We start from the raw sequence: 27,786 nt of genomic DNA on the forward strand, positions 1-27,786 counted from the left end.
TTTTTTTTTTTTTTAGAAATTATAGAAATTGATACCTTTATTTAGCAAGGATTCTTTAAATTGATCAAAAGTGTCGATAAAGAAATTTATGATGGTACAAAAGATTCCTATTTCAGATAAATGCTGTTCTTGTGAACTTTGTTCATCCCCCCCCAAAAAAAAAAAATGGAAAAAATTCTACTCAGCTGTTTTTAACATAATAATAAATGTTTTTTGAGCAGCAACTAAGAATATAAGAATGATTTCTAAAGGATCGTGATTGGAATAATATCAAGCTTTGAAATCGCAGGAATAAATTACATTTGAATATATATTACAATAGAAATCAGTTATTTTAAATAGTCAAAATATTCCGAATTTGACTGTTTTTTCTGTACTTTGAATCAAATAAATGCAGGCTTGGTGAGCAGAAGAGACTTCTTACGGTTCAAAAACTTTTGACTGCTAGTGTACATACCCCCAAAAGCAAACTTAATGAAACACTTTGATAATATATGCAAATAATAACAGAAAAACTTAGCTTGGTAAATAGTTTATATGTGACTGTATCTTTTTATCTTTGCAAATACAGCATAAAAAACACACATGGTAACATTTCAAAACATTAAAGCGAGTCTGAGCCATTAAGACATGTAGTGAGAATGTTCATCTACAATTTTACAAATTAAAAAACAGCAACAGCAACAACAACAACAACAACAAAGAGACACTCATCCTCACTTTCCCCTGACGTTTCATCACTCACGCTGAAGGCTGCCCTCCGCTCCCGATCCAAATTCACAGTTGGCCGTAATACTGATTCCTTTAATGGTGCTTGTCACTTTATATAAAATATCGAACATTTAATGCAGTATTAAAAAGGAAAAAAAATGGATACATTTGTATTTACACAAGCTTATCGAATGAGTTCCAAATACACTGTATATATCTTTTATATATATTTCTTTATATTTATAAATGCTCACTGCCTTCCCGCAACCAGATGCTCTCCAACAGAATCCCAATCCAAAATAGAGTCTGTTTATTCATCTGCTCGCTGCTCCACAATCCATCGTCCCATAACAGGGTTTTCACAGGTGAGTGGAGCCCCATGTAAGAGCACGCATGCATTACGTTACACACACGTGCTAGACATCTTGTACAAAAAGTGACCCTAAACCACTTTACAGCTTTCAAATGACCTGCAAATACAAATGTATATAAAAAAATTGAAAATAATAATAATCAAACAAACAAGGCTTTCAGTACCAGTACATATATAGCGCTTGCAGCACAACAGACTTCATACATTCAGCACTGGGGCAAGAGACAGGCACTCTATGGGACAGCTATGCTTCTGGGTCCTACATCTCCTGCACAAACATTCACACAACTCTCTCAAAACCCAACAGAAAGACGTCTGACACCCTGTATGTGAACAAAGGACCAATAACAAAATCTGTTAGTGATGGGGAAAAACAGCTTTTTGAAGCTCTGAATCAATTGCTCTGTAAAATGTTTCAAAGCGCTCAAAACGCCACAGGCTGGCGGCACCTGCTGGTCAAAAAGGTGTAAATAAAAATGCATAATAAGATGTTTGACTGCAAATGTTAAACCTGTAACCTATTAAATGTAATCTTCAGATAATTCAATTTGTGCACATTGTTTTTTTTTTTTTTATTAAATTTGTTAAAATAGTTTTTAGTCCTTGTTTTTGAGTCATCATGCAGGGCTAGGCAAACTAGGTTCATTAGAAGCAATTAAGTATCATTTTTGTTCTTGTATTAATACTAAAGTATTAAAGGAATTAAACATTTTTCAAGATATACCTTTTGGAAAAATCGATTAAGAAAAAGAATTCTTAAATTATGTTCATATTGCATTTTTTCTCATTTTAATTTCTGGTTTGAAAGTATGGTAAACACTTATGGTAAAAACATATACCAACAATTACATTTAAAAATGAAAGCTGCAAGCAGCGATGAAAGGCCTGAAAATTGCAATAATGATACAAAATTTGCTGAGAAAATTAAAAATAACTGACTTCCTGTTGGGTTTCGGATTTTGCCCCTAGAGACTTTTTTGTAGGTATTGGTGTGTTACATGTGTGTACCGATTTTCATGCATGTACATGAAGCGTAGCTCAAAGCACACGCCGCTGAACGTGTAAAGGTGGCGTGTATGGAGCCATTTTGCCAAACCCACTTCTGAAACCCATATTAGATGTAAATTTCCGCCAGTTTTGATGTGTGTGCAAAGTTTCATGAGTTTTCAAGGATGTTAGGCTCTTAAAAATGTGATTCATTTTGAATAATAATAATAAAAATAATAATAAACGTAGCAATTCCAAAAGGGTCCTCGCATCGCCCTAAATATACACTTTTTGATATACCATAAAAATAACAGGAAGCCCATCTGAATTATATAACAATTAGGCTATTTAATAGTAGCCTACTAAAATTTCACTAACATCTTATTGTAGTTTTCAAATCTGGGTTCTGTCTTATGTTTTAAAACCACTTACAGAGGAAGTTTGCTCCCATCGGGCTAACAAGACAGTCGCGACTCATGCTACTACGTTTTTTTTCTTTTGTTTTCACTCGCGATGTTCTAAAATGACATCGCACACTATATTACGTATTTCTTGGCACACTCGTTTTACGTGTATTTGGCGCCACCTTTTGTTGTGGGTGTATTATTGGCATGTCAAAGTCTAGACCCTGAATATAAGACAACCACGTTTTTTCAGATGCATTTCCAAGAAAAAAAAATTGTCTTATACATTCTTAAAAACAAAGGTGCTTCACGATGCCATAGAAGAACCTTTTTTGTCTAAATGGTTCCATAAAGAACCTTTAACATCGGAACAACCTTTTTGTTTGACAAAAGGTTCTTTGTGGCGAAAGAAGGTTCTTCAGATTATAAAACGTAAAGACAGAGAAAACCTTTTTACGAGTGTATTTGAGTCAATAGGGTGCATTTTAAAACTAACCGGACAGGAAGTTAAAAGTTAACAGTTTGACATAAAGCCTCATTTGCTGAAATCACAAGACTAGGTAAGTTTGATCTGAAATAAAAGATTTGTAAATGTTTCAAAGCTTCATAAAGATTTTTTTTTTAAAGCGCCCATCACTAGTTTCTGTTCACGATTCAAACAGTCTATAGGCGTGGTCACAGTCAGCAAGATTCCAGTGAAATTTTGCATTAAAAAAATGTCTACTGTAATTGACAGTAGCCGGTTTTTTATGTGAAACTTCACTGAAATTATAAATAGCGCAGTGATGTTTGAATCATGGTTCACACCGAAGTCACTTCAAAACCAAGCAGCTTTCTGCTGGCCAACATGCAAATTCACTTGAACAAGCAAAATCTGCATGGTGAACTGTTTCCTCCTTATAAAACTGCCAATCTTGCTGACTGGATTTCACTCTTGAACAACGGTAAATGTGACCGCACCTATAGCCCTGCATTAAAGAGTTAAAGGGATAGTTCACAAATGCACACAAATGCAAATTCTGTTCACCCTCTGCTTGTTCAAAACCTGTATGAGTTTATTTCTTCTGATTTAAAAAATGTTGGTAACCAAACAGTTGCTGTTGCTTCATATAATTTTTTTCCATACTATGGAAGTCAATGGCAACCGTTGTTTAGTAAGCAACTGTTTAGTAGGGCTGGGACAATTAATCGATGCATCGCAAATCGAGAAATGATTCAGTATCGATTCAGAGATTTTCCGAACATCACAATTATTTTTCAAATTGGTTTCGAGCTTAGTTTTGAACAGCAGATGCCACTGCTTGCTTTAGAAACAGCTGTGCTCTGATGGTTTCCAAATCCTCACACACACTTAAACCTAAAATAATCATTCATAAAATTCGAAAAGGTTGAAGCGAATTACAAGGGTGATTAGAATTGGCTGTGTTTACATTACACTCGCGTCATAAAAGCATTCTGAGCCGAGGTGAAATTACACGAATCAGGCGAACGCACATGTGCTCTTCAGCAGTCTTCTTCGTGAGCGTTTGAAATTTAAGCTCAGAATCAATTCCAAAGAGAATTGCCATGCATTTGGAAGATTTCAGAAACGATCCACAAGTCAATTTATTACTGCAGCCCTACTGTTTAGTTACCCACATTCATCAAATTATCATTAGTGGGCATCAGAAAAAAAAAAAAAAAAACTCATATGGATACGGAATAACTTGAGGGTGAGTAAATGCTGACAGAATATTAATTTTTGACCTATTCCTTTAAAATATTGATGTATCTGGAACGTCTCACTTTCAATTTAAAGTTAGTTCACTCAAAAATGAAAATTAGCCCATCATTTACTCACCCTCCAGGCATCCTAGGTATGACTTCCTTCTTCCAGAGGAGTTATATTAAAGTTATCCTGCCATTTCCAAGCTTTAGAATTGCATGGGTGGATGTTTCTCTTCATCAGTCCAAAACAAGTCCAATAAAGCGCATCCATCCATAATAAAAAGTGCCTCACTTGGCTCAGAGAGGTGAATAAAAGCCTCCTGAATCAATGCGTTTTTGCAAGAAAAAAACAGACTGATGAAGAGGAACATTGCCCATGCGATTCCAAAGCTTGGAAATGCCAGGATAATTTTTAACATAACTCCAATTGCATTCGTCTGAAAGAAGGAAGTCATATACACCTAGGATGCCTAAGGGTGAGTAAATAATGGGCTAATTTTCATTTTTGGGTGAACTAACCCTTTAACACACGTACTAGTAAAAGCACGCACACATAAAAGCACTAAACTGCGCTGAACATACAAGCACACTTAGCTTGTAATAGAGAACCCGTTCCATAGTTAATCAAAGGCTCATGAGCTGCAGACAAACAAACCCTAGATCACACACACACACACACACACACACACACACACATACTGACTTTTGGTATCTTAAAAAAAAAAAAAACATAGAAATCGATGCATGGTCCCAATAATTACGCTTCTATGGCCAGATAAAGGTAAAGAAATGCCCGAGGCTGGCTGCCTGCCATAAATATCAAAATTATATCATTTTTCTCTCTCTTAAACTCTACTTAGCAGAGGAAATACACCTCTGCGTTATCTAAAAAACGACACGGACATCAGAAATTCTCCAGATCCGAACCCCCCAAAGGTTTTGATTGGCTAAACGAAAGAAAAAAAACAGGTGAACGTGTAACAAGTTCTTGCCACTTCACACGCGCCATATCAAAACCAGCAGCTTTCAAGTGGGAGTGTGACTGTGGTAAAGTACTTCGTGATGATGTTGGCGCTCGGATGCTTTAGTAAAATGGGCACGAACCGTCTGGCAGCCGAGATCGAAAAAGGCAGACTAGTTTCTTGGTTTGTGGTTTGAGTTTCCATTTGCGTTCTCTTTTTGTTGTGGTTATTTTTCTGAATATTCTATTATGGCACAAAGATGTTGTTCCCAACCCCCTGCTTAAGAGAAGTTCGACCCCTCCGTCCCATCTCTCAGCCATCGTCGGGTGTGCTCAACTCTTCGGGGAACTCGTCGGACGAGCCGCTCTTGTGGATGCGTCCGTCGCTGCGCATGCTGTGGAAGGTTTTCTTAAAGGCTTCCATCATGGAGTGCGCCAGTTTTTTGGCCTCTAGTTTGCTCTCGCACTCCACGGCATGGCAGTCCATCTGGAATGTCAGATCGTCGTTGATCTGCCGGTAGATCCACGCGAACACGTTGGGGCTGATGTCGTGATCCGCCGTGCAGTATGCGATGCGAGCCACCTGGAAGGTGTCCATGGCGACCGTGGCTTCGCCCCGTCCGTCCAGGTGATGTAGTCGCACCTGGAATGGCCGGATTTCCAGTATGGCATTGCTAGAGGTGATGGAGTCATCGTGGGTGATGGATGTCCGCTTTGTGTCCCATAAGCCCACCACTGCCGACTCTGTGCAGCCAGACAAGAAATGAGTTCCGGAAATCGTCACCTTGCCAAGGTAGGTCACCTAGTAAAATGGAAACACACAAAAGAAAAAGTGAAAAGATGATTTGGGTACGGATTCACACAAACGATCACATTCACAGAAAACGGCTCATTTAAACATTTGTTTTAAAGGGATCGTTGACCCAAAATTGAAAATTACCCCATGATTTACTCACCCTCAAGCCATCCTAGGTGTATATGACTTTCTACTTTCAGACAAATACAATCAGAGTTATATTAAAACACATCCTGGCTTTTTTCAAGCTTTATAATGGCAGTGAATGGCTGTTGAGATTTTGAAGTCCAATAAAGTGCATCCATCCATCATAAAGGGTTCCTATTCTAAGCCAAATGTCAAATTCCCTGACTTTTCCCTGGCTTTCACTGACTAAAAAGCTGTTTTTTTTTTTGCTTTTACCCCTTAAATGCACTTTGATATTTTATGTACTATTTCAACACAAATGTATGGTTTTTATGCTTTCAAGGGTTAAAAGCTCTGAAGGATTTTCTGTTTGTCATCAAGTTCATCATTTGTTGCTTTTCTGTCAATTTCAAGAGCTTTGGCTACAAAATGACCACTTCAAAGATTAGATGTTCAAAGTAGATGACTTTTAGAAAACTAAATGTATAGAAATAAAAAGAGTGAATGACGAAACTCCTTCAGAGCGTTTAAAAATTACTATTTCTAAATTTGTGTAGAAATAGTACAGAAAATATAGTAGTCTTCTATTTTAATCTATTTTAAAATGTAACTTATTCCTGTGATGCAAAGCTGAATTTTCAGCATCATTACTCAAGTCCTTAGTGTCACTTTTTAAAATAGATATTATGCATGTACACTACCAGTCAAAAGTTTTTGAACAGTAAGATTCTTAATGTTTCTTCTGCACAACAAGCCTACATTTATTTGATCTAAAGTACAGCAAAAACAGAACAACTTTGAAATATCCTTCAGAAATCTTTCTAATATTCTGATTTGCTGCTCAAAAAACATGTATTATTATTAATTTGTTGAAAATAGCTGAGTAGACTTTATCAGGTTTCTTTGACAAAAAGAAAGTTCAGAAGAACTGGAGTAATGATGCTAAAAATTCAGCTTTAAAATCACAGGAATAAATTACATTTTAAAATATATTCAAATAGAAAGCAGTTATTTAAAATAGTAAAAATATTTCACAATATTACTGCTTTTGCTGCATTTTGGATCATATATATGCAGGCTTGGTGAGCAAAAGAGACTTCTTTAAAAAACAATAAAACAATCTTAATGTTCAAAAACTTTTGACTGGTATTGTATTCAAGCTGTAAAAAATGTTACTTGATGGTTACACTACCTTGTGTCTTAAATTTACTTTTTTGGTGTACATTATAAAAAAAAAAAGCATATGAAACCAACAAAAATACATAAAAGTAATTTTCAAGAATGTGTATGTAAGTCGTTCTTGTGAGTCATTGGTCTAGAGATATGCTGTTGTTTTTCAGAGAAAAACAAAAGATTTAAGAGAAAATGAGTAGTTGTGAATACCTGCTGTTGTTGGTTTTGAATGTGTGTAATTTTGGCAAGGGATTGGGTAGAAAATGTGAAATTACAGAAGAAAAACAGTATGTCTGGCTGTCTGTTTTTCTCTTTTAGACATTTTGTTTAGTCTGCAACCACAAGGTCTAATTCTGGCCATGGTCTCCCTCCCTTTTTTAACTCGTTTACAGAATTTAATTAAACAAAATCGTTTTTTATTGCTTTACAAACTGTACAAAGACAAGCAAGGGGTCGAACATCTGTGCTGTATTTGGTAAGAGAATTTCACAGCAGACCAACTGCAGAATGCAAAGTCATCCCTCCCGTGAACACGAGACTAATATAGTGCCTCTCTCTCCAGATGCGTTTTGTTTTTCTTAATCTCATTCTTTCTCTCGTGTCTGAAACAGAAAGACGGGGCCTTGCTGCGAGCCGGGAGAGGAAATGCCAGTAATATTTCTTCTCTTCTGAAAACTATTTACATCACAGAAAGAGGTAGAATGAGAGAGAGGATGACTGTTCTCTTCTAGAAGAAATGTCGGGAAATGTTAGGCCTGAAAGAAGCCCCTTACTACACTATGACTAACAGATGAGGCAGTGAGCGGCGATGTGTGTTACTCAATACCTGATGGATAACATTAAGCCTTATTATCGTAAGTGAACACAATCACAACAAGAAGAAAATTGTGAAAAGTAGCAATTCAGCAAGGACTCTTTAAAGTTGTTACAAAAGATTTCTATTTTAAAGAAATGCTGTTCTTTTGAACTTTTTATTTATCAAAGACCTGAAAAAAACAGAAAAAAAACCCCAGCACATTAGAATGATTTCTGAAGATTATGTGACACTGAAAACTGGAGTAATGACGCTAAAAAATTCAGCTTTGATCAGAGGAATAAAATACATTTTACAACCTATTTAAATTTAAACAGTCCTATTATTATATAATAATATTATAACAATATTTCACAATTTTACTATATTTCTTTAAATCAAATACATGCAACCATAGTGAGCATAAGAGAATTTTTAGAAAAGATGCACAAAAGTTCTTTAAAAATCTCATTTAAACATAAAGTGAAAGCACAAAGTTTAACAGAGCAGATAACAAGCATTAAAAGAAGAACAACTACATTTGACGACATTTAAAATTTTTGATGAACTATTTTTATAACCTTCACTAATCAATTGTTAACAGTAAGACCACTAAGTAGTATTTTTTCATAAAATAAAAACTTGATGAAAAACCAAAATAATAATAAAAAAATAGTGAACTTTTCAAAACTGTAATAATCCAGATCTTCACTCTTCTGTCAAGTCATTCCTCATGTATTTGATGTGTATTTCCCTCAGTGGCGAGATGACAGATTACAGTCCTTCTGAGAAAGTGTGTGTTTGTTTACACACGCCTCATGATGTCTGATCCTGGGTGGGTCTGTGTGTGTGTGTGTGTGTGTGTGTGTACGTGTCTGTATAAACCTCAGGTGGAAACTGTGAGAAATCATCATCAAACACTGAGGCAGATTGATGCCTCTCAGTCACTACAGAGTCTAGACAGCAACAGAGCGCTCATTCATCTCTCCATCCTCTTACCTCCGCAGGCATCTGAGAGCCTTCCAACAATAAAGCTGCTCTTCCACATCTCTGATGCACAGCGCTCATAGTGAGTGAGCGCAAATATTGTGCAATTCATTAATGTGATATCAGGACAGCAATATGAAAATACGATGTCATGTGATTGTAAATCAACTAAAACAACATGTAGTATTGCACACAGTGGAAGCGCACGCATACACCTACACAAAGTACATGGAGAAAAAATGTTGTTTGTGCCGCACTGTTATGCAACATGTGGCCACAATTACTCACTATGTGTGTGATTCACTAGTTTAGTATTTTCTACCTAGGGCTGGGTGTTATAGCTAAAAATAATAGTTTAAAAGAGTTTTCAACTATTGTTTTTAACAAACACGCTGTTGCGAAGTTGTTGCGAAATGCACTCGTTAAATAATTAAAATACAGTAAAAATAAGTTTTGCATAATTAGTCAAAAATGTACACACACCTTGCAGAATCTGCAAAATGTTAATTATTTGACCAAAATAATAGGGATCACACAAAATCCATGCTATTTTTTATTTACCGCTGACCTGAATAGTATATTTTCACATAAAAGACGTTTACATATGTCCACAAGAGAAAATAATAGTTGAATTTATAAAAATGACCCTGTTTAAAAGTTTACATATGCTTGATTTTTTATACTGTGTTGTTCACAGCTGAATGATCCACAGCTGTGTTTTTTTGTTTTTTTAGTGATAGTTGTTTATGAGTCACTTGTTCGTCCTGAACAATTGAACCACATCAGAAAAATCCTTCAGGTCCCACAAATTCTTTGGTTTTTCAGCATTTTTGTGTATTTGAACCGTTTCCAACAATGACTGTATGATTTTGAGATCCATCTTTTCACACTGAGGACAACTGAGGAACTCATATGCAACTATTACAGAAGGTTCAAACGCTCACTGATGCTTCAGAAGAAAACACAATGCATTAAAAGCCGGGGGGTGAAAACTTTATGCATCTGAAGATCAGGGTAAATTTGACTTATTTTGCCTTCTGGGAAACATGTAAGTATCTTCTGTAGCTTTTGAAGGGGAGTACTAAATAAAAAAAAGTATGATATTTAGGCAAAATAAGAAAAATGTACATATCTTCATTCTGTTCAAAAGTTTTCACCCCTGGCTTTTAATGCATCATTTTTTCTTCTGGAGCATCGGTGAGCGTTTGAACCTTCTGTAATAGTTGCATATGAGTCTCTCAGTTGTCCTCAGTGTGAATAGATGGATCTCAAAAGCATACAATCATTGTTAGAAAAATAGGGTGCAAATACGCAGAAATGCTGAAAAACCAAAGAATTTGTGGGACCTGAAGGATTGTTCTGAAGAACAGGCAGTTTAAATTTTTAGGACAAACAGGAGACTCACAAACAACTATCACTAAACAAAAACAAACAAACAAACAAACAAACAACAACTGTGGCACAGTGTTAAGAATTAAGTGTATGTAAACTTTTGAACGGGGTCATTTTTATAAATTCAGCTATTATTTTCTCTTGTGGACTATATGTAAATGTCTTTTATGTGAAATATCTTATTCAAGTCAGTAAATAAAAAAATAACATGCATTTTGTATAATCCCTCTTATTTTGGCAAAATAATTACATTTTGGAGATTCTGCAAGGTGTATGTAAACATTTGACTTCAACTGTACATACTATTTTTGTATGCAAGTAAAAAGTACAGCTAAATTTTCAGCATCATTACTCCAGTCTTCAGTGTTCTAAATGTTTGATGAATAAAAAGTTTAAAAAGTACAGCATTTATTTGAAATAGAAATCATTTCAAACAATATTAGTAATAAAGCAATATTTATTATATGCTTGATATGACACTCCATTTTATCAAATATATATTTTTAAACATTTTAATTATTTAAAACCACAAATTCTTAAATTCCTACAATAATATTAAATTATACTCAGATTGTGCTAATATTCTTATAGTCTGAGGTAACATCCTTACCAGTGTTGGGGATAGTTACTTTTAAAAGCAGTATAAACTTACTCCCTAAAAAAGTGTGTTACGTTACTTTTGCGTTAATTTTAAAATCTGGGTAGGGCTTTTAATATAAAAAGTTATATTTTTGGCAAATAGGCTTAGAGAAGTAAATTCACATCTGTGCAGTAGACCACAGAAGAAAAAATGTCTAATCTTCAACAATTAAAAAAAAAAAAGGAAAACAAATGTTAGATTATCTTGAGTAATTTTTGCTTATTAGTATGGATGAATTGGATCATCAAAGTTCGGCAGCAAAGACATACAAATACATAAATACATAAAGGATATTTGTATTATTTAGCATATTTTATTCTTGCAGGTTTGCATTGAATTCCGCTGTTTTTATTCATTTTGAAGAACACTGTATCTGTTTTTTTAGTGAGTGAGATAAATTAATGCATGTTTACATTTATTTTAGAACTAGAAAGTAACATCTTACAATTTCTCTCAATATGGAGACAGGGGAGCTTTTAATCAATAAATGGGGGCAAAAGTAACCGGCGTTACTTATTTGAAAAAAGTAACTCAGATATTTTCTTGTCATTTAAAAAGTAATGCGTTACTTTACTAGTTACATGGAAAAAGTAATATTATTATGTAAATTGTGTTACTTGTAATGCGTTACCCCCAACACGGATCCTTACATTACCTTCAAACAGCTTAAAAGCAATATTAAAATGAATATTAAATGCCTGTTATGCCCCATTCTTTCTTTCTTTCTTTTTTTTTTAAGAAAAATATTTTTCTTACGAAATCCAAGATTGTAAGCAGTCTTTGGGAAATGTAATGGCTAAATAAAAAGTAAAAGTATGTGTATACACACAGTAAATACATGTATTTGTGTGTGCAAATCAGTCAGAAAACATTAAATATTTGCAGTACACACTTCTAAAACTCTATAAGTAGTTCTGCTCCTGACTCGTGTGTCCAGCAGGTGGCAGCGTGACGAATGACAATCTCCCTGGTGCTCAAGACTCTCCATGCATAATTCAGAAAAAAGAATTCTTCACCAGCTCAGCATTCCGAAGCGGGACGTTAATGATTCCAGAATGAGAGGCGCATGTGTCCCCCGACACAGCTGTACGATGGTATGTGATATACAATCACTGCATACTCTTGTGTGGTTTTGTGAAAGAGTGTGTTTGTGTGCCTAAGCCAGAGAAAGTTTGTTCTGAGGGAAAGTGATGACTACGTTTGGTCTGTGTGTGTGTGTGTGTGTGTGTGTGTGTGTGTGTGTGTGTAAGGGGTGGGGTGGGGGGGTCAATATGTTTGTTAACAGACTGCGTGTGTGTAAACAGCACACAGAACAGACTTTGTACATGCTGAGCTCACAGAATCAATCTTTCACCCCTGACTCCATAATGAAGGCTTTCACAAACATACAGCACCAACATACACAGAAATATACTCTCACCAAACATGCGTTCTCACAAAAAAAGCATCTAAATGACGAGTCGCTAGTACAACACACACTCACGCTCATGCGTACGCTATGAGTCACCCGCTCTTAGTGTTGCTACACTGCTGAAGTATAGAACACACGCTAATAGCTACACAAGCTTCATTTTGTGCGTCATTGTATTTCGAAATTTGTCAGAACTCAAAAACTAATGCTGGACAAATAGAGCTGCCACATAGGACGCTTTTGCAACATTTGCATAAACGTCTTCTCTTAAAGGGATAGTTCACCCAAAATTGAAAATTTGATGTTTATCTGCTTACCCCCAGGGCATCCAAGATGGAGGTGACTTTGTTTCTTCAGCAGAACACAAACAAAGATTTTTAACGAAAACCGGTGCAGTCTGTCAGCCAAATAATGGGAGTGGATGGGCACCAGACCTTTAAAAGTAAAAAAAAAAAAAAAAAAACATGCACAGACAAATCCAAATTACACCCTGTGGCTCGTGACGATACATTGATGTCCTAAGACACGAAACGAACGGTTTTTGCGAGAAACTGAACGGTATTTATATCATTTTTTACCTTTGATACACAGCCACGTCCATCTGTCATGAGCACGAGTTTAGCATCCGGCTCGTTACATGTGAACACGCTCTGGCAGAGTATACGCAAACGCCGGAATCTGTCGCATGTAAATGACACTCATTGTTTACACAGTACACAGAGATTGTGGGTATAGCGGCTATTCAAAATGGTAATTACTTGCGCTTATCCTGATTGTTCAAACCGATTTAAAGCTAAAAGATTACATTTGCTTGTGCAAACTCATCCGGGATTTTTCACCGATTTCCCCTTCCGGCGTGTTCACAAGTAACGATCCGGATGATAAACTAGTGCTCAGGACAGATGGACGTGGCAGTGTATCAAAGGTAAAAAATGATATAAATAGTGTTCAGTTTCTCGCAAAAAACGATCGTTTCGTGTCTTAGGACATCAATATATCGTCACGAGTCGCAGGGTGTAATTTGGATTTGTCTGTGCATGTTTTTTTTTACTTTTAAAGGTTTGGTGCCCATCCACTTCCATTATTTGGCTGACAGACTGCACCGGTTTTCGTTAAAAATCTTCGTTTGTGTTCTGCTGAAGAAACAAAGTCACCTACATCTTGGGTGAACTATCCCTTTAAAAGAGATTCTAAAGTTAGTTAACTGACTTCTTTGATTTTTTCCCCATGGTAATTAAAAATAGACATTTGTGCAAATAAAATAAGGCACTACAGTGGGGAGAATAATTATTTGATCCCTTGCTGATTTTGTATGTTTGCCCACTGACAAAGAAATGATCAGTCTATAATTTTAATAGTGGGTTTATTTTAACAGTGAGAGACAGAATATTAACAAAAAATCCAGAGAAACGCATTTCAGAAAGCTATAAATTGATCTGCATTTTGATGAGTGAAATAAGTATTTGACCCCTTCACAAAAAACGACTTAGTATTTGGTGGCAAAACCCTTTTTGGCAATCACAGAGGTCAGATGTTTCTTGTAGTTGGCCAGCAGGTTTGCACACATCTCAGGAGGGATTTTGTCCCACTCCTCTTTGCAAATCCTCTCCAAGTCATTAAAGTTTTGAGGTTGACGTTTGGCAACTCGATTTTTTTGTTGTTATTCTGTCTCTCACTGTTAAAATAAACCTACCATTAAAATTATAGACTGATCATTTCTTTGTCAGTGGGCAAACATGCAAAATCAGCAGAGGATCAAATGATTATTTCCCCCACTGTATAAGCTGTTACCAATCAAATGATCAATAATTTGATGATCAAATTTTTGTACTGCAGAAGTGGCATAGTCACTGTTTTATTGAGTGAGTCATTGAATTATTTACTCAACCAAATCACTGATTCATTCAGGAATGAAGCAAATGCTTCAAATGCTTTGTGTGTCAATTATTGAATCACTAATTCAGGAATGAAACACCACTGTGTTGGATTTTGAGATATTGATGTTGCATTCAAAAGTGGAAGCAGATAAATGTGATTAAAGTTTATAGTTTGGGTATAAACACTTATTGTCTACAGTAGTGATAAAAACGAAAGTATTAGGGATGCTCATTTCGGTTAATTTTCCTGACCGACAACCGCTGCTCGTTATCCGAACATTAACCGTTAACTGATAAAATTAGAATAATAAATTAGTTTAAAATAAAAATAGAATGCACGAGTATCTGTGATGATACATTAAAAATACAAGCAAATGTTTTATTTTAACGTGCAAACAGCAGCATACAGAGCAACAACAAAAACTGTATTGACATATACTTAAATTATCACGCATCAGCAGCGGTTCTGAGAACAGAGAATATCTGAATGAAAAAAAAGAATAATATAAATAGGCCTACACTAAATATGTATAAATTAAATAACTACCTAATAAAGATGACAAAACTAAAACACACTGAATCATTTTATGCGCTTTGAAGAACTGTACCCGGTCTTATTCTTCTCGTCGGACATAAAAATATATAGCAGGCCAGCCAATACCTCAGTGTGCCTAGTTTTTAACATGTCCACATGCTGTACGGAAAGGCAGGACCGCTGCCTGTTAACTCTTAGATCCGCGAAAAAAAACACCATCACAAAAACCCTTTCAATTTGCGGTTCGGGACTTCCATCCACTGTCATATGCGTGAGGAGAAGCGCGTGTTTTACAGCGTTCAGCAATAGCCAATCACAGACATGTATGTTGATTTGATTATCACTGTGGCCAATCACAGGAGGCTATGTTACAATCCACTCACCAACCAAAGTGCCGGTTTCAGTTTTGCTGACTTCTACACTTTCGCGAACTCTCTTATTAAAACAAAGAAAGTGTTGGCATTATATAAATAAGAGATTAATTGTGCAGTGTAAAGGTTATTTTATTACTTTTTAATAAGTTTATGAGATTGCGATGAACTACTCTAGGATGAGTGATAGCTTTCCAGTGATTGTAACGGGAGCGCCTATTGCGCACTTTCTAGACTATAATTCATTCAGAATTTGAATACATTCACTCACGGATTCACTCTCTGATAACCCAATAACGCCACTTGCCATTGAGTTGCATATACTACATCAGTTTACTAAAGGTGCGTTCCATTGAAAACTACCCAACTGTCATTGCGCACCGCGTCACCAGCTTGAAGTAATGATGGAGCAGAGCCGTTGAAGTTTTTTTTAAAGGCTCTGAAATGGAGCGGTTGCAATAAATGTTGTTATTATTGTACAAATTAGAGTGTTTATGAATGGTTATGGCGATTCATGTTACATTTGCATATTGTATTTTATGAATGAAAGTAAAACTGGCGAGGTGAAGCTCTGTCTTGTTTTATTTAATGTTATCACAGGATAGTTAAATATAGGCTGTGTGTGGGGGAAAAAAGTGCGTGAGATAAGACCACTACAATCTGTTAATCTGTTAACGGTCTAAACATATACTAAGTAAAGGTGAAGCGAAATATGTCTGTACAGCCACACTGCGCGTGAGTAAACGGATAACTTACAAATAGCATTATTTCTTTCACCATGCAGCAAATGTAACAAAAAAAAAAAAAATAGAAAAAAACCCTTTTAAATCGTTTAACTGATAGTAATAATCGGTTAAAATTCTTACTGTCGGTTAACGGTTAAACGGTCAATATGAGCATCCCTAGAAAGTATCTTAAAGGGTCATCGGATGCCCATTTTCCACAAGTTCATATAATTCTTTAGGGTCTTAATTAAAAGTCTTTAATATACTTTGATTAAAAAACCACCCTTTTACCTTGTCAAAATCAGCTCTGCAAAATATCAGCTCATTTTATCACAAGGGCCCTTTATTTGCAAATGAGCTCTGCTTGCCCCGCCCCTATCTGATGAGGGATTATGAGCTGAAAGGTTTACTTTAGCCGCATTTAGCTGCATTTAGCCGTGTTTATCGGCGAAACTTGCCAACAAGCACATTATTAAGAAAGGCCATTTGCAAAGATGCATAAAAAACCCTTATACTCACTTCTGCTGTGGGTGAAGCTGCATCAGGAACGATTCACACGAACACAGATGCATATGTATAGGGATCGGCACTTTCCTTTTAAAAATGAAAGTAACATTGTCCTCTGCCTCTTAAGCGGCTCAGATGTCGGGAGTAAATGACTACTGCTATGTTCATTATTACATCCAACAAAAGAACACCTCAATCGCTCAATTTGAATCTTCCTCTGCACCCGAGTCACACAATGGCGATCGTATTGGGACTGTTTCAGCTCGGTGAGGGCGGGTCTAAGGTAAGACGCTCATGTCAATCAACTCTGTTTTGTCACAACGACAAGAAGCTGAGAATGACCTGATTTTAAAAAGGGGATATTACTTTTAAAGATGAAATTTTTTTATCATTGTAGGGTGGTTGTGTACACAAACTGCCAACACACATTAATATTCAAACAACATGTAAAAGTTAGTTTTGCATCTGATGACCCCTTCTCGTCTCGTCTTGTGGGATAAGTGTCTCGTCACACCCCTAGAAAATATGGCACATTTTTATTTCAAACTGGCTTTATAAATGTGGCGCTCATGGCGTGAGACACTGAAAAGTAACTCATTGCAGCAGTCAAAAGATGTATGTCTAGCGCAAACTTCCATAGGCCAACAGTCTAAAACTTGTGCAGCAGTACCCAAATAACACCCAGACTGCTCAACTAGTGTCACTTTAAAGTCTAAGAATGTCTACTTCAGCCTCGTAGCTTCTTTAACAGGGTCTCGAATCTCTCAAACTGCATAGTAATGGGAATTCGAAAAATAAGACAGGCATCAGGGCAGGGGAAGAATGTGTTTATGGTGGATTGTGGCGACAGTTTAAACCCATGTGTGACCCTGATCAAAGTACGGCCAATTCCACAAACCCTCAGAGTTATGAGGAGATCAGTATAGAAACCACAGTAACTGACACACAACAACACTCACATACATGGAAAGCATTCATCATTTAATCACATCTGTCTACAACATCTAAAACCTTGACTGCACACACACTGGCCCTGCAGAGTTCAGTCTCAATGAAAAGAATCAGTGCATATTGAATTCATAAATTGAAGACTAAGCAGTGTTTTATTTGTCCTTTTATCAAGTATGTTAGTTATATTAGAATCAAAATGAGCTTTATAGTGTGTGCAGACACAAGGCATTTGTTGTGGTTTTACAGGAGCTCTTGATACATACATACATACACACATATAAATAACTAATATACATTTTTATAGAACTTCACAGAACTGACTTTCATCTGAGCAGGTGGTAGTTTAAGCATTGCATTATTTAATGAGGTATCGCATATAAAAATTTTCTTCAATATCGCACAGCCCTAATCTAAACATAAAAACGTAATAAAAACGAGTAATATTAATGATAAAAGCAAAGTTACTAAAACATTAATGACATTACATTAACAGCAAATTCATTATTAAAAAAAAAATCAAAACAATAGTCAAACTAGAATAATATCTCAATGATGCTAAAAAACTGTTTAAACGGGGATAGAGCAGACATTTCATGTATGCTTAGTGAGAAGTGAGCACAGGAGTGTGTGTATAACACACACACACACACACACACACACACACACACACACACACAAAGCGGGGCCGATCGCCATGGAAACAGCGTATAGACTAGCTTTGTTGAGTTGTTACATAATCAAAGGGCCTCAATGGATGATTAGGTGGTTCTTTCTGTCTGTCTTTCTATCACTAACTCTCTCAAACAGCTATTCTCATGCAACAACACGTGGTCAGACCAGGCTTCTGCCATCTTAAGAAACATGTGAATCATTATAAAACCAGTCTACCCCCAAAAATGTAAAAATGCTTGTGGTGAAGCATGTGTGAGTGTGTTTAGGGCAAGACCAGATGCTTTATATTCTCTGAGGTCCATGTTAAAATACACAGATGAAAATATGTGAAATGTTTCAACTGAGCGCAAATATGTGGCTACAGTACATTCCTTTTAACTTTAGAAATGTGGCATAAATTATGTTGGGCTTTACAGCTTTCCAGAGAAAGAAAGAGAAACACTATTGAGGTGGAAGGAACATGACAAAGACACAGAGAGACAGACAGACAGAGATGCTCTGTTTGTCTTAGCCAGCATTTTGCCATGAATGGATGCTGAGGTTTCCATGGCAACAACATCGCAGCTTCTTTAGTAGGCCAACATCCTTGAGAGATTTTCGGTATTTTTAGCTTATGTATTATTCGGCTGTTCTCTCTCTCTCTCAATACATGCATGTGACTCTACAATATTCCACAAGGATAGGTGGACCAACGCTAGTACATAAATACATCCAAATGCAGGATCCAATTATTATTTTTTACTTGAAGAGTGTCATTTGTACTCTATTAGTGGCACTGAATGGAAGTCCAAAAATATAATTTTTCCACTGAACAAACAGGTAGACCTAACTATCTCACAACATTATATACAGCATCTCACAAAAGTGAGTACACCCCTCACATTTCAGCAACCATTTTAATATATCTTCTCAAGGGACAATACTATAGAAATGAAACTTGGATATATTTTAGAGTAGTCAATCTGTAGCTTGTATAGCAGTATAGATTTACTGTTCTCTGAAAAAAACTCAACATACAGCCATTTTTGTCGAAATAGCTGGCAACAAAAGTGAGTACACCCTAAGTGATAACAGCATGTTGTTTAACCATGCAAAGCCAAATATCCTATTCATCATGTTTATGTTTTTGTCTGCTTGACAGGACCATTCAAAGTTGTATATCTTGTATTAGAGCAGTCAAAATGTGGTGTTTTGTGTACAATTCTCTCATACTGACCACTGGATGTTCAACATGGCATCTCATGGCAAAGGACTCTCTGAGGATTTGAGAATTAGAATTGTTGCTCTCCACAAAGATGGCCAAGGCTATTAGAGGTTCAGTAACACCCTGAAACCGAGTTACACTACAGTATTCAGGGTCATACAGAGGTTTTCCAAGATGGGTTCCATTCAGAACAGGCCTTGCAAGGGTCGATCAACAAGTTCTGTGCATCAGGTGCAGAACATGGCTTTAAAAAACAGATGCATGAGTGCTGCCAGCATTGCTTTAAAGGTTGCAGAAGTAGAAGGTCAGCTTGTCAGTGCTCAGACCATACGCCGCACACTGCAATAAGTCGGTTTGCATAGGTGTCGTCCCAGAAGGAAGCCTCATCTGAAGCTGGCTCACAAGAAAGCCTGCAAACAGTTTGCTGAAGATAACCTGTCCAAGAGCATGAATTACTGGAAGCATGTCCTGTGGTCTGATGAGACTATAAGATCAACTTGTTTGGCTCAGATGGTGTACAGCATGTGTGGTGATGCCCTGGTGAGGAGTACCAAGAAAACTGTGTCTTGCCTACAGTCAAGCACGGTCATGGTAGCATCATGGTCTGGGGCTGCATGAGTGCTGCTGGTACTGGGGAGCTGCAGTTCATTGAGGAAAGCATGGATTCAACATGGAACAACATGATGCCTTCCCTTCAAAAACTAGGCAGTTTTCCAACATGATAACGATCCCAAACAAACCACCAAGATGAACTGCCTAGCTGAGGAAGCTGAAGGTGATGGGGTGGCCGAGTATGTCTCCAGACCTGAACCCTATTAAGCACCTGTGGGGCATCCTCAAGTGTAAGGTGGAGTAGCACCATGTGTCTAACGTCCAGCAGCTTGTGATGTCATTATAGAGGCGTGGAAGAATATCCCAGCAACATCCTGTGCAGCTCTGGTCAATTCCATGCCCAGCAGGATTAAGACAGTGCCAGATAACAATGGTGCTAACATAAAATAGTGACACTTTGGACACAGTTTTGACAAATTCACTTAGGGAGCACTCACTTTTGTTGCCAGCTATTTTGACATCAGCTATTTTGAGAGTCCCTTTTTTGTCCTGAACATGTCAACTGTCCACTGTTCTTCAGAAAAGTCCTTCGGGTCCCACAAATGTTTGTGTATTTGAACCCTTTCCAACAATGACTGTATGATTTTGAGATCCATCTTTTCACACTGAGGACAACTGAGGGACTCATATGCAACTATTACAGAAGGTTCAAACGCTCACTGATGCTCCAGAATGAAACACAATGCATTTAGAGCCAGGGGTAAAAACTTTTTGAATTTAAAGATCAGGGTAAATTTAACTTATTTTGTCTTTTGGGAAACATGTAAGTATCTTTTGTAGCTTCTGAAGGGCAGTACTAAATGAAAATATGATATTTAGGCATAATAAGAAACATTTACACATCTTCATTCTGTTCAAAAGTTTACACCCCTGGCTTTTAATGCCTTGTGTTTCCTTCTGGAGCATCAGTGAGAGTTTGAACCTTCTGTAATAGTTGCATATGAGTCCCTCAGTTGTCCTCAGTGTGAAAAGATGGATCTCAAAATCATACAGTCATTGTTGGAAAGGGTTCAAATCCACAAACATTCTGAAAATCCGAAGAATTTGTGGGAACTGAAGGATTTTTCTGAAGAACATGCATTTTTTGTGATCACTCTTATTTTGGTTAAACAATTCACATTTTGCAGATTCTGCAAGGTGTATGTAAACTTTTGACCTCAGCTGTTTTTACTCATTTAACCTACATGTTATATTAAATAAATTTTTGCTGGAATTTCCCTCATAAATTCGAAGGCTGCAGGGATGAGTAAAACTAAAGGATTTACACACATTCCCCCACTGAAATTTAGGACCCGATTAAACAAAATTCTGTTATACCGAGATTTGTAAAAAAAAAAAAAAAATTCCATGACTTTTCCAAAACTTTTTTAGGCCTGGAAATTGCTGTTTTAAAATGTCATTTTCCCCCCGTTTTTTTATGACTGTACGAAGATGCACGCTGTTAATGACTTAAGCTGGTCCACCAATGTGATTGTGCAAATACTCCATTATCTGTTCCTGCTCTAATCAAATGCCGTATCCATCGCCCCACTTTGTTCTGGGACCTCAAAATTTAAAAATAATGCACTGCTTCAGAGTCTATTAAAACAGAGTGTTCCTATGAGGGGGGTTAAAAACAAGACAGAAACTAGCCAATTTCTTCTAAATTATGATTTAGATTTTTTGATGTAAATAATCTTTATAAGTGGACCTGAGAGAAAAGTACAAAATAATAAAAAAGGCAGTTCATGACCCCTTTAAACGCATCCTTTGAAAGTAAATGAACAAAAATTAGGTATGAGGCACCATTTTTGATCATGTGATAATTTAGTAATTCAGGAAAAGCTTCATCTTTATCTTTACCTTATATCCTGTGTTTGCGCGGTTCTTCGTATGAGGTGTGGTGGAGCACAGCTCGATGGCTTCTGGCTCGTGAAAGATCACTGTAGGCAGCGGGTCCTTCCGGAGTGTCAGCACATTGAGTTTGGTCTTTAGCATGGTCTGTAAATGCTGAAAAACAGAACAGCTTAGTTTAGGCTACACTTTGAACATGTTTAACAAATACAGATTCACAGGTGCCTCTGTTTAAACTCATAAAACAGCACTTCCACAACCAGGACGGATGAACGAATTGTTTTGCGCATAACATCCAAGTTAGTCCATAAAGTTTATGGCACACTTGTATGATACTACACAGATGTCTGTCTCGCTCTTAGGCCACTCTCATTCTGTAATAAAGTGTTATATAAGAAATACAAAATGAGACAGCTCACACCCTCAAACAGTTTGCTGAGTTTAAAATATTATATTTACTATGACAGAAATAGAAATCACACTTAATGTAAACTTGGTAGGCTATTAAGTGGAGTTCACAACACTTTTGCTGTGACAGCATGACAAAATTAGCCAAAATAAAAACTAAACAAACATTTACGGGGAATTTATGTAGTTCTTGGCAAATCACAAGCATTTAGATTCATCTGAATCTGACCCATCAAAGATTAGAAGATTTTGAAGGGAGAGAAGAAAGTTGAGAAATATGGAAAAGAGAGACAGAGGCAGAGGAAGCAAGTGAACGACAGAAGCCACATGTATAAACGCACCCTGAGCCCAGAATCAGCACTTTACAACTTTCTGAGAGAAAGAAACATTCCTGTGGTCTGAGGATAAAAGAATAAAGAGAGAAGCAGAGAGAAAAACAGAGTGAAAGAAAGAAAGGTTTGTTCAGGGGAGGGCGTTATGTTGAAACAAATCTGGAATTTTATTCATAATATTTTCACTGCGTTTAAATTTTATTCTCAGTCAGGAAGTCAACAGAAGACCGTAGAGAGGAATGGACGCCTTCTATGAAACTCTGGACGTGTTTGTGTTGAACTGCACTGTCATTGTCATGTCCTTGCTCTTTATTTGTGCTCAAATGTGTACCAAAACATGTCTGTCTGCATTTCCGCAGAGTCATAATAAAATGTGTCTTTTAAAACAATGATAATTCAAAGGTTTGGCATGTTGACCTTAAACTTCCCTTCCTGAAATAAGATATTGTTTTCCAAACTTTACCTCCCACAGAGCGAAGGGTTCCTCTCCAGAGAGAGAGAGAGTTTCTAAGAAACAGGGGGACATTCTCCGAGAAAGTCCTCATTTCAGGAAGGCTCAACACTCATTTTCTCCATTTACTTCAACACTGGGTGCACGTTTCAGTAACTCAGGCAAGTTTTCAATGGGCTGATCCACAGGAACGGTTTCACTTCTGTTTTTAGTGGCCAACAAAAACAAGTGCTGAAGAAACATCACGTGAGCTTCAAAAAGAAGCTTTAGTACCAAAGCAGAAACCTACTTTTTCAAACTTGTCCTAGATAGTTTGTCTGATTTTCACCTAAATTGGCTCAGATCATCTTCAGACCATGCTGGCAAAAAGTCATGGAATTCAATTTGATTAGTTAAACCAGTCTCGAATAATGCGCGAACAAATTCTACGAAAAGCATGCAAAAATGGATGTGAAGTTATATCTCCGCAACGGTTTGGTGTATTGAGACCAAACTTGGTGTGTGTTATAACAAGCATGACCTGAGGCAATCTGCAGTGTTTCGGCACAGTGCCACCTAGTGGTCAGGAGATATGAAAAATATGAGATATGAAAAGCTATTTTTGCTTATAAGTTCTCAAGGGTTTGGCCAAAAATCACAAAACTGGTCTAGATTCGGTGGAGCATGCAGAGTGGAACCATACCCAATTTTGCCACGTCAGCCATTTTGGGCATCGGCCAGATTGAATTTTGTTGCAAAATGCTATATTTTACGAACACATTGACATATTGTTACGAAACTCTGTATGTGTCTTCAGCACCATGCCCTGACAATACTCAAAAAGTTTGGAGGCATTTGAAAAATGCTAATAACTTTTGTTTAAATTAGCCTATTATAATGAAACTGGTCTTGATATATTCCTTGGGTCATGCCAAGAACATCAATACCAATTATGCCATAACTGGATAGACTTCCTGTCCGCCATTTTGATTAATGTTGAAAGCCTACTTTTTTTAACTCCTCCTAGAGTGTTAGTCCGATTTTCACCAAATTTGACTCTTCAGACCATGCTGGCAAAAGTTATGGATTTCATGTCAATATACGAAACAGTTTTAATTTAACGCATCAACAAATTTGCTGGAAAGATGCAAAACTGCATCTAAGGCTATATCTCTGCATTTATCTCTTTGACATAATGACACCAAACTTGTATGTGCCATTGTCAAATTTGGTAACAGCGTCACCTGTTGGTCAAAAGTAACAAGTCATCCATCAACCATTAATAATAAAAAAAAAATGCTAATTACTTTTGATTGCATTAGTCTATCGTAATGAAAGTGGTCTCAAAATATTCCTTGGGTCATGCCGACAATATAGACATTAATTATGCCATAGATGGTCGAACTTCCTGTCTGCCATTATGATTTATGTTTAGTTCTACATTATTTTTCTGCCATTTTGACAAAAATCATCTTAAAATAGCTCAACTTACTCATTGTTGCAGTTTTTCTGATGTTCCATGGAATGCTTAATTCCTCATTTTGCCTCTGGTGTGCTTGGCTTGCAGCTATATTCTATTCTCATTTCCCTTATTCTTATATTTAGATTGTTTGTGCTGTTAATCCTTAAAAATGCTAGTTATTAAATAACCAGCTAATCTCAAAGTGAAATCTATTTTTCATATTATAATGTTGGGATGCCTAAATTCAATTGCTATAAGTATTGTTTGTTTATTTCCTTCTTAACGCCATTCCAGCATCTATGGCTATATTCATGCCGCGAACCAGTCAATCTATACACAACTTTAGTCTTTACAAACACGTCCGTGGGCAATTTAGAGTCTTCAATTAACCTAACCTGCATGTCTTTGGGCTGTGAAAGGAAACCGGAGTATTCCGAAGTAAACCCATGCAAACACAGGGAGAACATGCAAACTCCACACAGAAAGGCCTCCTGTCCTCGCTAGGGCTCGAACCGGGGAACTTGCTATAAGTAAAACTACTGTTTTTAGTTTAAATATTTATTATATAAATATATATATATTATTCTGATACTTGCTTTTTTATTTTTTTTTCTATCCCTCACGTTCTTTCACATTCAAAATGGCTACTATTCTGTATCCTCCATCTCCCAGGATACAAAAATGTTTCGCTAGACTTACTCTGAACCTCCAAAATGTTTCTTACATTATCTCTCTGCTGAGGTCTTCACAATGCCTGCCAATATCTCCTACAATTTGATTCAAAACAATGTTCCTGGCCCAAACTGCTGCCAATGACTTTGACTTAATGACTTCCACACCTGAACTACTAACGCCCTGAGTTTGTCATCTTCAACCAATCTTGAGGGTCACATCTGCAGCACAGTGCCACACTTAACAAATTAAGCCAGTAGTTCCCAAGCATGTTCCTCATTAAAAGTACCAAATCAAACACACTGGATTTTACTCCTCAGTTCACTCCTCATCAGTAGTTATTTCAAGCCAAAATATATGTGTGTCAGATAAGGGAGGTATGTGTATGTAAAATGTGTACTGATGTGGGGCCCGGAAAAAAAGAGTTTGGAAATTTCGCACTTGCTTTCATCAATTGGTCCGAACCCAAGTTTGAGTCCATTATTTGGCACATTTGAATTATCAACACGAGTACCACTGCCAAATGAACCAAGGTCCACAACAAATGTTCTAGTGAGAAAAAGAGCGGCTTAATGTTGTTGTAAAGCTGTCTTGCAAAACTTAACAAAATAAAAATAATAATTTTGCATCAGAGCCACAGAATATGTCACAAAGAGGCAATACAAATATTACCTCCAACAAAAAACACATGTATGTTGTTGAGCTTTACCTTGGGAAATCTCTCAAATAAGTTGAATGGCAATTACACCTCATAATAGTTGTTGAAAGTACTTTCGTAGACTAAGTATATATAAAGACTATAAATGTAGACGAACAAAATACATTCAAACACGCAATGTTTCTGTTTGCGTTCAAGAAACGGAGGTAGATCTAAATGCCCGCTGCCTGCTGTGTGTGGGTGAGAGACGGACTAAACTATGTCAGTGTTTAACACATTATACGGGCGTTTGTGGGTCTGTCCTGCAGTGATGGGTTTAACAAGACCAGGAGCGTCTCTGTTCATTCATATATCACTCACAGACAGAGACAGAAAGAGAAAAACACAAGAGCGCTGGAGTGAGTTAGCGAGGTAGTGAGACAATGGAAATGGTTCAGGCAGATCTCTGGCGGCTATCAGCTTGATTACATCTGACAAGCCTCGTATTTCATACACACACAGATTTAGCTGACTTCTGGCGACATTCCTCAGCAATTCAGTCTCAAAAATACAGGTCAGAAACACATAAACATAGTTAAATGCAACAGTCTTTACAATGGCTGCCAATATCTGCAACAATTCAAAACACTGTTCTTGGCCTTCACCGCTGCCAAAGGGCCTCCACTTAATGACTTCCACAACTGAACTACAAAGCAATGAGTTTGCTGTCCTCACTCATCTTCAGAAACATTTGAAGCGACCATGACAATAATTTAGGCAATGTTTTCAAACCGTTTGTGCCAAACTCGAGTTAGAAACTGCCCCATTCTGGTCTCAATAATCTGTGGTGAACACAAGCTTAGGTTATTTATTCTATGACAAAAAAAAACTATTCTAACTCTACGTTTCAGGGAAAATGTTTTAAATAAAGACTGAAAGAGTTGGTAGATTAATATTATGAAAGTCACGTGACCATGGTGTAGTTCATTTATAGCAAACGTTTGGCTTTTTTACTTCTTCTGATTGTATTTAAAGGGATAGTTCACCTAAAAATGAAAATTAGCCCATGATTTACTCACCTTCAAGCCATCCTAGGCATATCTGTTTCTGAATCCCAAAAAGTATATCTGTTCATCATAAAATTACTTGACACAACTCCAGGGTGTTAATAAAGGCCTTCTGAAGCGAAACAATACATTAGTCTAATAAAAATATACATGTTTTTTTAATTTATAAACTGTTATCTCCATCTTCTGGTCAATCAAGCAGGCACATTTACAACACATGTGTTCAAGCAAATGTAGTAGGCATAACGTCATGAGCTAATTTTCATTTTTGGGTGAACTATCCCTTTAGGCTTCAAAATTCACAAAAGATGTGTTTATTTGTGAAGATAATCAAAACCTGTCAGAATCATAAACTTCTGCGGGTCACAGAGCTTTTTTTTTTTTATCAACAATTCAAAAGTCAATGGAAAAATCCTAATGGGAAAATTTACTTAAAATTTTACCAAGCTGATTAGGCACTAAAAATTCTCTTATTTTGACATTTTGACCAAATTTCAACTTCCCCGGCCCAAATTTTCGAGTAAAGATAAACATGTATAGTGATAAAAGCCAAGATATTAAATGTCATGAATGAATATTTATTGGAGTAATCCAATATTTTGTTGAGGGAGGTCAAAAAAGTTTACCTTAGAATTAGAGTCAAGTTACAAGGGGATAAAAATGACTTCAGAAAGATGGCACCATCAATATCTTATTTTTACAGAGAGATTGGTAGTTCTATTAGTGAACTCTGTTGACTTTAATAATCTTTGTTGCATTATGTGCCAATGGTGCTGGGGAAACAGTTTTTCTACAAAGTTTGCGCGCCTGTAACTGTAAATTTCAGTGGTCAAAAACCAAATGTGGGTCAATTTGAAAAAAATATGAGACTTCATTTCTTTTAAAGAGGAATGTCTGACAAACAAATAATGTTAAAACTAGAGATGCATCTGGTTTCTTTCATTATTCAATCTCAGAGATATTGGGATCTTAATGAGGCTCCATGTCCAGATGGTTGAATATTACCCATTTTCAATGGTTGAAAACCAAA

The 27,786-nt window shown here is 36.7% G+C and overlaps 1 protein-coding gene across 1 annotated transcript in view; it reads right to left on the reverse strand.

Moving 5' to 3' along the window:
- Positions 1 to 516: 516 nt before the first annotated feature.
- The window catches only part of pid1 (phosphotyrosine interaction domain containing 1), a 40,102-nt gene continuing 12,832 nt past the window's right edge, over positions 517 to 27,786 (reverse strand). The window contains exons 2-3 of the mRNA XM_073850688.1: positions 21,758 to 21,904; positions 517 to 5,945 (exon numbers count right to left, since the gene is read on the reverse strand). Coding sequence (XP_073706789.1) covers positions 5,457 to 5,945; positions 21,758 to 21,904 — 636 coding nt within the window. The 3' untranslated portion in view covers positions 517 to 5,456. The remainder of the gene's footprint in view (positions 5,946 to 21,757; positions 21,905 to 27,786) is intronic.

Source organism: Garra rufa, chromosome 11, assembly GCF_049309525.1.
Source record: "Garra rufa chromosome 11, GarRuf1.0, whole genome shotgun sequence".
In the NCBI taxonomy this organism is placed as follows: domain Eukaryota; kingdom Metazoa; phylum Chordata; class Actinopteri; order Cypriniformes; family Cyprinidae; genus Garra; species Garra rufa.